The sequence below is a fragment of the Trichomycterus rosablanca genome, chromosome 1 (genome assembly GCF_030014385.1).
Source record: "Trichomycterus rosablanca isolate fTriRos1 chromosome 1, fTriRos1.hap1, whole genome shotgun sequence".
Classification (NCBI taxonomy): domain Eukaryota; kingdom Metazoa; phylum Chordata; class Actinopteri; order Siluriformes; family Trichomycteridae; genus Trichomycterus; species Trichomycterus rosablanca.
The window spans coordinates 51003763-51016628 of NC_085988.1; the positions used below are offsets into that span (position 1 = coordinate 51003763).

At 36.9% G+C, this 12866-nt stretch overlaps 1 protein-coding gene across 2 annotated transcripts in view; it reads right to left on the reverse strand.

Moving 5' to 3' along the window:
• mybpc1 (myosin binding protein C1) overlaps positions 1-9551 on the reverse strand; it is a 54865-nt gene extending 45314 nt beyond the window's left edge. For both annotated transcript variants that reach the window (XM_062994144.1, XM_062994152.1), the window contains exons 1-2: positions 9352-9551; positions 5107-5124 (exon numbers count right to left, since the gene is read on the reverse strand). In XM_062994144.1, the coding sequence (XP_062850214.1) occupies positions 5107-5124; positions 9352-9370 (37 nt within the window). In that variant the 5' untranslated portion in view covers positions 9371-9551. The remainder of the gene's footprint in view (positions 1-5106; positions 5125-9351) is intronic.
• Between the last annotated feature and the right edge of the window lie 3315 nt (positions 9552-12866).

Consider the following 12866-nt stretch of genomic DNA (forward strand, 5'->3'; position numbering starts at 1 on the left):
TGCTCCGGTTTCCTCCCACAGTCCAAAGACATGCAAGTGAGGTGAATTGTGAACTGATGAATCTTGTGTAATGAGTAACTACCGTTCCTGTCATGAATGTAACCAAAGTGTAAAACATGATGTTGAAATCCTAATAAACAAACAAACAATATTTTCATTGTTATAATTTCATTAAAATTAGGACTACTTTACATCGTAGTATATTATTTATGACCTCTCTGAGTTTCCAAATGAACATGAATGTAACCCTGACAACACTTATTCATTGTCTCTTTTACCACTGCTTTATCCTATTCAGAGTCATGGTGCAGCACATAAAAATAAATAAGCAAAGCTTGCACTACAATTCTGGTATAAGACAGAGTCTGCTGAAGTGTGCCAATATCTGGCAGTGTACACTATATGGACAAAAGTATTAGGACACCCTTTCTAATTTTTGAATTCATGTGTTGCAGCCACAACTATAGCTACCAACTTCCATGCTTCCAACTTCCAACAGCAACAGTTCAGGCCCTTCCCTGTTGCAGCATGTCTGTATTGCTGTCCACAAAGCAACGTCTATAAAGACATTATGAAAAGCCTGGTTCAAAGAAACTCCAGTGTCCTGCACAGAGCCCAGACCTAAACCCCACATCAGTTGAGGCTTTCTTGACCAACAGCAGTGCCAAACTATACACATGCTCTCCTAACTGAATGGACACAAATTCTCACTGACATACAGTACGTTAAAGTCTTGTGAGAAGCCTTCTCATATGAGTGGCTGTTATTACAGCTTAAAATATCACATAGAGGTCATGGTCAGGTGTTTAATACTTTTGCACATATAGTGTACTCTGATTAGTCACTTCACTGGGTATCGTTGATTTATATTATTGCTATAATGAAAAAAAATTAGGAATAAACAAAATTCATGCAGATTAGTCAAAGCCTTAAGAGATACAATGAGTGTTTGTAAAATGCTATACTTCATGTATTAGGAACAAAAACTGAGCGATACTTACCTGGGGTTGGGGGTTGGTTAGGAGCCTCCTCAACCTCACATACTTTTACCACCTTACCAGCTTTTGTGGGCTCTGGCTTTGCCTGTTCATGCTTTTCAGGCTGTGCCACAACTGGCTGTCGCTCAGCAACCTCAGTCACTACTGGCTGTGGCTCTAAGGCCTCAGGTGCTATTGGCTCTTGCTCTGGGTCTTTGACTGTCGTTGTAGCCTCTGCACAGGCATAGCAAATAAAGCTAGCTGGAGCAGCAAGCAAATGTCTGCAGCCAAGCCTTACAGCTGTATTCAACAAGCCGCACATAGATGCTGAGTGATTAGATTTGTTTTCAAATAAAGTTCAATTCCAACATTTTAGATTAGTATTTTAGCTTTTTTTGAGTTTTAATACTAATTGTAATTCTAACAATCATCTTTTTGTCCCAAATGCAAAACCGACAAGCGGTCATCCCAAATCTAACCACTGCACATCTATGAAACAACATCAAAACACAAGTAAGCAAAATAACACAAACTCAGACAAAATGTTGGATTTGTAATGTTATAAACAACACAATGTTGCAGTGTGCTATACATGGAAGTTCCCTTTCAGGTTAGGATTTGTGGCAGAAAGGACAAGGTTTCTTGTCCAAGATTCTGAGTACTGTGCATTCTGCTGTACTGTGAACTTATTTTTCAAACAATCCTAACCAGAGTGGCAGTCCCTGCTGCTACAAAGCATTTCCATAACATGACACTACCACCACTGTATTTTACATTAAGGATATTCTTACCTGGCTGATGTACCTTATTGAATTCTTGTTAACAGTATTTTAAATGTTGTATTGTAAACTTTTTTCAATAAAATCTAATTAGCTGTTTTAGGTCCTTTTGATGTAATATTAGATATGGTTATTCCATAATCCATGCTGGGTGCCATTTCAGACTGCAGTTTTCTTTACAGTGGACTGAACTAAACTAAGCTATGAGGCATGGTCATATTGTAATTAAAAAAAATTTTTTTGCATGCCTATGATTGGATTGGATCAGAATAGGTTACTTATCCTTTTAAAATGTTTGTAAATGTCTGTTCAATATGTTTTTACATATATGTTGACTCTTAACAATTGACTAAAGTGGCAATGTAATATGTTGCTTAAGGGTAAGGCTAGTCATACAATTATAGAGGGTATAAAACCATTCTACTAAACTTGATATGCAGTCTGACTATACAGACGGAAAATAGTTCAGGGACTGGATACTTTTTACAGCACTGTAAGACTTGAAGTGAAAGTGAATTCTCTTGTCTGAGTTTGTGATTTTTGTGTTTACTTGTATATTTACATGAGGGAAATTATTGATGTTCATTCAGTGTATGTACACTCACCAAGCACCTTATTAGGCACACTTATCTGGTATGTACATTCACTTAATACTTTAGATGACCTTTTTGTGGGTATGAAATTACTGTAATGACTATAATGATTATAGCCCATCTGTTGCTCTCAACATTTTCAACCCTGTACCCATTTATCAAATTTATCCAATTTATCAAAAGGAATTCCTGTAGAACCCTCACTGACTAGATAATGCTTGGTTGATGGGTCATTTTCATTCAGATATGTGTACCTTATAAAGTGCTTTATTTAGTAAGTGTACATTACCATGATTTCTGAGACAAACATCATAAACAAAAGAGCAGTTCCACATACATGCAAACAAAGCAAGCAGGGATAGGTAGTGCTCAAGTGTATGTGTTTGTAAGTCTATACACATTATGCACAAAAGATCTATATTTCTATCCTTTCGTGGTCATGTCTGGGTTACAAAGATGAAGGGGCTGTGTCAAACCAAGGTGGAAAACCAACTATACATTTGCAGATGTGAGGGAAATGTTTCATGGGTAAAGATTAAGAACAGAGTGAAAGAAGGGAGGAAGGAAAAGGTTAGGGAAGACCTACCTGGTGGAGATATCTCAAGGGAAATCTCAGATGGAGGCAAGGCCTCTCCAGTACCTGCTGCACCATTCTCTGAGTGTGTGACAAACAGCGCAAATGCAAGCACCACTATTCACAACAACTCATGACACTCATTTAAAAACATAGACAAGACAAAACGCTTGACAAGACATACTGACACATATATACACATATATTCATAACAATATATACATACACATATATGCAACACAACACATTTCTGTATACCACACCTGCACACATACATACACACATTTTAGTACAGGGCTGAAATTAAGATTAATATATTATTCATCAAAGCCTTTTCTCTTCAAAGCAGGAGAGAGAGAGATGACTGAAACACTGAGCTGCTTTTAGCATATATGGAAATATAAACTGGAAAAGGTCACTAAGGTTATTTTCGAGATGACTACAGATCTGCAGTTAAATGCAGTCATGCTTAAATTATTTCAAACATTGTGTTGACAGCTCCAAGATCATCAGCTGGTTAGAATTCTATCCTTTACAGACTGAAACTGAAGACTAGAATATCTCAGTATGAACTGTGCGATGAAATCAGTGAAATTATTGTCATGCTAGACTATTAGTTTACTAGCTAACTGGCAGAACATTAGTAGAGGCCCCTTTATAGGCCATTCAATATCAGCTATGTAGTCACATGGGCTCCAAGTGACAGCTGAATCAGCACCCCAGAATCACATGGTGTAATGCTGGAACGCAAAGCTTCTGGTCATCATTACTGGTTTGAGAACAGCATTGACACATTGGCACATTTACACTCACAGCTAGTGAATAAACTGACCATGTTTACACATTTACACTACAAATTAGTCAGTTACGCTCATTCATTAAAATACAGAGGAGGAGAGCTGCCAAATTTCTCTGTATTTAGCTTATTAAGAGAGAATGTGTATCAATTTACAGGTTTATATATACCTGGCCAGAGGTATATGAAGCTAAACAGGCCCTTCAGCATGGGGTTAATTTGGATATGCTCAACTTTATCTAAAAGTATCTAGAACATCATTTATACCACTGAAAATAAAATTAAAAGAAAATAAAAAAAGGACTACATCTTTAATCTCAGTACAAATACCAGAATCTATGATTATGCATTAAAACACACTTAATTTTTATTTCATTCTCCTCATTCACCTAATCCTGGTCTGGTTTGCAAGGTAGGAATGCCCTGGACAGGACCCCAGTCCATCACAGGACTTTGGACACCCCTTTAGACATCACCCAGCCAGCTAGATCTTATTTGAACCCAGATATTAGTGTTGGTGGGCTGGTGTAATAGTGCAAAACTGTGCAAAACTGACATGTTCATTTGCAATATTTAATAGCAGACTGGCTGGATATCCGCTTCCAAACTATAATACCATGGATATGTTACAGATTACCATGTAAGTGATTTCAGTATCGTGTTGATTCAGTTGAGTGTTGATTTGCACTCAGTACTTCTATTTTATATTATAGATGGAAAACCAGTACATTCTTGATTTTGCAAATCACAAGTGTATGTAAATTTTTGATTTCAGCAGTACCTAACAGGTCTGATAGCTGCTAAAAACTAGCTTTTGTTGATCACAGGTAAGCATGGTTGGGATTAACTGATTTACAAAACTATATCAGCTATTTATTCAGAATATAATTTACACAATTTCATGTATGCAATATAGCCTTCCATGGGAAATTATTAAAACAAATAGGATTTCTGTATCTGTATCAGAGCCTTGATTCCAATTGTTCGTCGATTTATTTAAAGTAGCCAAATATACCAAACTAAACCAAACATTAAATTTGCTAACACTGGCTAACATTTGCTATTTTACCAAATTTTTTACAGACCAAATCATCCTTTTGTAAATTAAAGAATTCCATAAAAATTTTAGGATTAATGTTTAGGTGAACAGAGCATAGATTCTATTGTACATTTTCTGAAAGGTTCTGTTTTAAATAAAAGTAAAAGCATTACTTTGCACTGTCCCAAATATCTGTTTTAACCTAGAGGTGGCAACCCAAGAGGAGTTTTCCAAATTATTTAAATGGTTTCTTAACAAAAAAAAGGGTTAAAAGTGATATTTATATTGCTATGTGATCCTCCTATATCAAAAAGAGCACATATAAATAACTTAAAATAAATAACTCACCTTCAGGCTGACCATTTTCTGTAAAAGAAAAAAGAAATAAAAGACATTTTAGACATTTTTTGTGGCAAATACATGTACAGGATTGTAATAACATGCAGAATCTAACTGACAACAAAGCAAGTAATGATGTTAAGTTTGAAAAATGTTAATGGCAGCTCTCCAATGTGGTTCAGCTTTGAAAGTTACTCTATAACTTTAGCTTATGATCAAATGTTTTTATTTCCATTTAAGGATTTTCTAATACACAGTGAAACTTAATGATTTTTCAGTAAATGCAAGGACCTGATGGAGCACAGCACAGCAACCCAACACTACCACCTGCATGGTTTAATGTTGATGCTATATTTGCCCACCTCCATATTAAGTCAGTTGGTGTCCCTTTTTCAGTGCATATAACATTATCCCAAAACAACATCAGACAAGCAGTAATGTTTTCTGTCTGAAAAGTGTTTTTCCTCATAATTAGCCTGACACAAATCTCATTTTGCCTTGTCTTTTACATGTTGTGTAGTCATTAACTGGTCTTAGGCTAGAGACATCTGCAATTTTTAGGAACACACTATATGTACAATGTATGTGGACACCTGACCATGAGCTTGGACATGGTCCAAAACCGTGTGCATTTATAATAAGGAAAGTGGTAGCTTGGCAGATTGTTAGGTACTAGATTATTGTTGGACCTCTGAGCAAAACCCATAATCCTCAGTTGCTGTATTGGTCTGTATTATATTTGGTCACAACTGCAAGGGACTTTGGATTAAAGCATCCGGTAAATGCCATAATTGTAATTTCAAATATCGATTTGATCATTTTCTGGCAAGACTTTACTCAACATATTAAAGTGTGTAATTGGGAATTTGTGCCCATTGATTTGAAAGGGCATTTGTGAGGTTGGGCACTGATGTTGGATGAGAAGGTTTGGTTTGCATTTGATGATTTAATTTATTTAGATTTTTCAGTTTGCTTTGTGCAGTCATGCTAAAACAAGATAGAGTATTTCCCAAACTGTTGCTTTACAGTGGAAAATATAATTGATTAAATATAAAAGTAATATCACACCTAGCACATAGCTTTAAAAATGTATGAAAGTTGATTACATCAGACATCACAATGTCCTTTCACATATTATCATGATTACACAAGTAAGTACACAGTAGTGGATCAAACATAACTGGCATGCCCTGACACACAGAGGTCAATGATTGGCATGTTTTGGGCAGTATGTTACTAATCACATTGTCTTTATTATTAGTCTGACCATATGAAGTAAGATTTTAGGTCTAGATTCATGTCTTTCATCTGCTGTTACTGCTAAACCCTCATGTTATGTTCACTGGTGATGAAATCTCTAAGGGCACGTCTTTGTTTACAGGCTGGTCAAAACAGAGGTGTGAAATGCATAATACATGATGTCAGTATTGACTTCTTAACCACCGTCATGTATTTCCCTCATCCCTGGCCCAGTCTGCTGTAAATTCTGGGAGGATGCCAGGTATGAGCAGTGCCTAGAGGAATACCAAGGCCAGCTGTTCTATATATGTCCTTTTGACTAAAAGGTCATGTAAAGACTGTTGATGAGATGGAGCCAGAGGAGTCACCTGTGCTTCAACTGACTATAAAATATAATATTTTGTAAAAAAAAGGGTACCACCTAAGCATCATAAAAATACATTATTTTGTGGTAATGTGTTTGTGGTGCACTAGTTTTATTTTACTATAGGACAAAAGAAATACTACATTTCTTTACTCCTTAGCTTAACAACTCAATGTTGCATCACTTACATTTGCTCTGCATGTCGGCATACATCACCAGCTATAAAATGGAAAACGTTTGGATTTTTTAATGCTTTGTGTTAGCGTCATAAAAGAATATCTGAACACCTATGAGTCATTCAGACCGCACACCCCCCCACATCTCTTTGTAAGCCATATTTCAGCTTTGAGTAAGATATGGCATACTGCCTATAGTCCCCCTGTCTTTCTACAAGTATGCAACTTGTAGGCCAGGTATGTTCAGCTGTCACTACCCTTGTTGTGTGGACAGAGAGGCTTAAACTAAGAGCACATTGAGCCAAATTTTTGACCCACATTATTATAATATAGACTGTTTAACGTTGATCCCACGTAATAAAGAGCCCACATGTTATTGTTATTCCATAAACAACTCATACATCATAAGTGCTGACAGTGCCAAGGTGATTAGTTCTGTTTACTGTTGTGAAGGCAGGCAACTGGCAGAGCGTCAATATTAATATTAAGCAATATGTTAAAGTTATAAAGATTGTGATTGAGAATTTTCCATTGATCTTTGGCAATTTTGACAATATAATCTCCTAAACTGCTTGCCTGTAGTGCTGACAAATCCTGTAGAGACTTTAGTGCTGCAGTGGTTTTTAAATTTGATGTTATATGTGCAATGATGAGTGGAATGAGTGATTGATGGCTGATCATGAATAAATATAGATGAAGTCATGGGCTTTCCCTGAACTTTGGAAGGTCTCAGAGGTTACATAATGCTCACAATCAGAGGTGCATAATTCAAAAGAAATTTTACCCTCTGGCACGTATTTGCTTATACTTATAACACCTGCTATCTGCCAGAATTAAAGTTTAAACAAACAGGAGTCAAAAAATTCTGGCATGGTATATGCAAACAGTCAAAGCGTCAAAGAGCAAGAGGGGTGCAGATTATATGTGAGGAGAAACTGATAGAGAGGGAGGGAGGAACGGGGATTAAAAGTCTGCTCATTCTGAACTATTCCCAGGTCCAGGAATCCAGTTCCCCGGGGACCTTTGCAAAGCCTGACTCTCATCCTGCCTTTTACAGCCTGCTGTTGGTCATTTAGAGCAACCTAAACCACATTACCTTCAGCTGCCCTTTATAACATTTTTGTAATGAGAACAATACAGTTGTTTACAAACAGTCCTTGGAATAAGATCTCTCTTAGGGACTATAGACGCTATTTATGCTCTGTTGCTGGGGCACATAGGTTGAAAAAACCACACCCTGATGAATGATCTTGGATCTTCTGTTTGCACTTTTCCAGTCTCAACACTGTTTGCTTTTCACATGTCTAATAGTGGTTTATTACCAAGCTTTCAGCAATGTATTTTTGTACAGTAGAGATGTACTATTTTCCATGCATTACACAAAGTCAGGATCATACAATGTGTTTACCATCTGTGCTGTCCATCAGTAGTTCACTAAACACGAACAGACCGTACCACCCCCTGGTGCTTTTAGCTATGTTGGAGCATCATCAAAATAACTGACTGCAATACTAGTCTTGCCATGCCATACTAGTCTTGCAAATCCCTCTCATTCCATCATCTAATCCCAACTTGGAAGGAACTCTTTGGGAGAGTTACCTTTACTGGAAAATATTATGAACAGATTGCAATACATAAAGTAAAAGTGAATATACCGTGCCAATAATTTTGAACTGGTGTCATGTTGAAGGACACAAACATTTTTGTCTCTATAGATATGATAAATAAATTCTAATAAAATCTAATAAATCTAAATGTAACTTTTGCAATAAAAACATAGGGGTGCAAACTTTTCACCCCTAAAACTGAAAAGGAAAAGTAGATCCTCTCTTAATCCTTCATTTAATACATGATATTTTGTTCTGCTACCAGCACCTGATTTCATCTGACCTTCACATTATTCATGACATATCTGTCCCATCACAAGCACCTTTCAGCCCTTTAGCACTCTGCCAGGCTGCCATCATGGCATCATTTATCACTGCTAGGCATAAACCTCCTCAGTTAGAGCTAGGACATTATTAACACATAATTTCTGTGCTTCCTCCACCATTTAACCATCTTGATTAAATTCTGTTAATCACCCCAGCATCAACAATAGCAGATTTTTTTTTTTAATCAAAGCTCACCATAGACATCATGTCTTCCCTTTTTTCTCCTAATGCCTTACAACAGCACTGGCAAAGTCACTTTCTGAATTTTTATTAATCTCAATGTTTAGATAGTATTAACATCACTTGGATCATACTACATGCACCATATTGCAGCAAAAGTATCATATAAATATTTATTAGATTTAATTCCCAATATAAAATATTAAAACATTTAATGAAACATAAAACATATAATATGTTATGTAATCATTTTAGCTCTGCGATTAAAATAAACAAAGCATTATCACAAAAACAGTAAAATCCTTTAGATTAAAATCAGTGCATCACTATTGTGCCTGCTAAACTGCGGAATAACTCATACCTTGTGTGGGTTCAGGCATCTTGAGCTGTGCTCCAGCAGATGTGCCGCCCTCTGCCCTAAGTTAGTGTAAAGATTTGAAGATGGCGCCCTGGTCCCTTAGCTTGGAGATCGTGTGAAGAAACAGAGGAGAAATAGGAAGAGAGCCAAACTAATGATGAAATAACCAAGTTAAGAGAAAGGAGTCCCTGGGTAAGGGGACAGTGACAGAGGAAGTGACAGAACTGAAGGAGACTGACTAAGTAGGTTTATATAGCCTTGGCTTGAGTCACTCCCCCATCTGTTAGATCATTACACCCAAATGCACCCCTGTCTCCCCTCTCTCCCCTTTCCAACAGTTCAAAGGATTAGGGGTGGCTTTCTCTTCCATCTCCTCTACACTGTTGTTAGGGGACAGTAAGTGGAGGACAGAATCATGACAGAAGAAGCTTTGACTCTAAACTTGCTAAAATTAAGAATAAATTCCACAAAAAATGTTTAAAAGAAGGAGAAGAGCAATCCACTTAGTTATGTACAAAATTTATTTAGATTTGAATATAAATATTTGGGAGAAGTTATAGAATGCCAGAGTCATAACATAGACAACTGTGCCATGGAAATCTAATGTAATTAACCTTTGTTTGATTGAAATAACCATAGGAGATGTCACCCAGGGAGATGTTACCTTGATGGCATCATCAAGAATGAGCATTTGGTGGATCCTCCCCTAATACCGAATCATGATTGCCTTACCTTTTACCAGTTCAACTGCTTATTGTGGAATGTCTTAAACGGTTTCATTTGTTGCAGGTATACAATCAAATAACTTTAGCATTGATAAACTTTTATAACTATGAGGAGGAATTTGTGACCATTATTTTATGTATTGAATAAACAGCCCTCTTCATGTCAGGACTTTGACTTGGTCAATCGAAAACACAGTTTTTTAAAAATCATTCTTTTCATTGTGTTGTTGCATAACATTTATTAAGCTTTTATTGCGCTAAATAAATAAATAAATTATTACGTTTTATTAAGCAGGTGTCATTTTCCTGATTATTTCTTCAATGACGGCAAGCTGTCAATAAAACATGATGCTCCTTCAGCATACGCATTATATACTTTTTCCTCCTCGTGGTTGTCTACCTGCTGTAGTGAGTACCTACTGACAGTGGTCTAAGAGGCTGTTGGGTAATGAAGACTCACTGATGCTACAGCGTCTGGTACAGACTAACAGAAGAGCTACTGTGGCTCAAACTGCAGATACTGGTGGTGGAATTAATGTGTTACAATACACAGTGCATCAAACTCTTCTGTGTATGGGGCTACATAGCCCACTGAAAGCAACTATGACACTTACACAAGCATTTGAACTAGACATTGAACCCAAAAAGGTCAACTGGCCCAACAGATCCTGTTTACTACTTAAAATCATGTGACACATGTATGCACCATTTACCCAGATGACACATGGATGCACTGTTTAGGGACATGCTAGCCCTAAGGACATCTAGTACCAGATACCGCAAGACCTCTTGCTGACTTGGGGGCTATATATCTCATTTTATTACATTAGATTCATGAGCACATTTCATTACATTTCACATTTTTGCAACTTTAAAAATCTGCATCTGAGAAAGCAATTATCAGTTCCCTTAATAACCGAGAGTGCATGTATAAAATGTGGCTAATATAGGAAAGGACACCCAGCTGTGAATGACCCGGTTGAAATAGTCCAGAGTTATCAGATTTTAAGCCCAGAATATCACTAGATGTCTTCTGGCTGGTTTAAAGACAAGTAAGCAAAAAATAAAACCTTCTTCTCACTTTTCAACGAAGCGCCAGAGATCAAATACCAAGAGTGGTTAAATAAACAATCAAAGCATTAACTTCTGATGGGTGTCTAAGCTGTGTTTTTACAGTCTATAAATAGAAGGCTTCAGTAAAACTTGAAAATTTGACAGATGTGCCATGGAAAGAGTTTTTGGTAAGGGACTCTAATTAAGCTGTCATAACATTGCTTCCACTATAACTAGCAACTGTTTTTCATTGACATGACAGTGATTCACTCAACAGGGCTTAAAGCTGTTAGGGCTAAAGAACTCACTGTTTGAAAAATTAGGAAACTAGGAAACTAGCAAATATTATAATAATTATAAATAAAAACAAACTAATTAATAAGCAAACAAACCTGCGAAAACTACAACATTAACATAACTCCAATAGTGCCTTTACATCTTAAAAGAATACATTCAAATTAAAAAGAATAATTAAATTCTGTATATTCAGCAATTATAACAACGAGAGTAAAGACAAGAGTCTATTAGGAGTTCATAAAAATAAAAGTGGCCAAATAATTTGCAAATAATGAGTTCAGGTTTTTCATCCTCACCCATTACTAACAGGTCTATTATGGTGTATGCAGAAGGGAAACACCAGGACACTCTACGCCCTTAGAGAGGGTCTAAGATAGAGGGCAGAGGGGGTCAGATGGCCGAGGTTTAGGAGTTATGGTTTGCTTCTGGGTGTATGACCATTTGTATAAAAGAAATTCCATGCTTCCAGATGTGGCACCTTGACAAAGACTCTTTTCTGTTCTAGCAAAGCCCATAAAGGCATGGTTTGCACAGTTTGGTTGTTAAGGAAATGTTAATTATCCCAACATTAGTGCCTGACCTCAGGCACAAATTCCCACATACAAACTCTGAAATGTTATGGAAAGTTGTCCAAGTAGAGTTGAGGCTGTTTTAGTTGCAAAGGCATGTTACATACACCAATGAGGCATGACATTATGACCACCTTACTAATATTGTGTTGGTCCCCCTTTTGCTGCCAAAACAGTTCTGACCAGTCAAGGCATGAAGTCTGACACCTTTCTATCAGAATCAGCATTAATTATCTTCAACAATTTAAGCTACAGTAACTCGTCTGTTGGATCGGACCACACGGGCCAGCCTTTGCTCCCCACATGCATCAGTGAGCCTTGCCCCCCCATGACCCTGTCGCCGGGTTACCACTGGTCCTTCCTTGGACCATTTTTGAAAGATACTGACCACTGCAAAGTGGGAACACCCCACAAGAGCTGCAGTTTTGGAGATGCTCTGACCCAGTCGTCTAGCCATCACAATTTGGCCCTTGTCAAACTCGCTCAATTTATTTACGCTTGCCCATTTTTCCTGCTTCTAACACATCAACTTTGAGGCTAAAATGTTCACTTGCTGCCTAATATATCCCACCTACTAACAGGTGCCATGATGAAGAGATAATCATTGTTATTTGCTTCACCTTTCAATGGTCATAATGTTATTCCTGGTCGGTGTATATAGGCTTATATAGAGTTTAAAGATGAATCAGCATCAGGAACAATAGATTCAATTCAAATGAATATTAAATACAAAACACTTAAGTAAGTTAGCACCCATTATTAAGATTTTGTTAAGTGTGTTAACTTTCAAACAAAGGGTTAATTTGTTGTAAGAGGGCAGATTTGCTTTGGAGTAATTGCTTATTGCATTTATTTATTTATTTATTTATGTGCA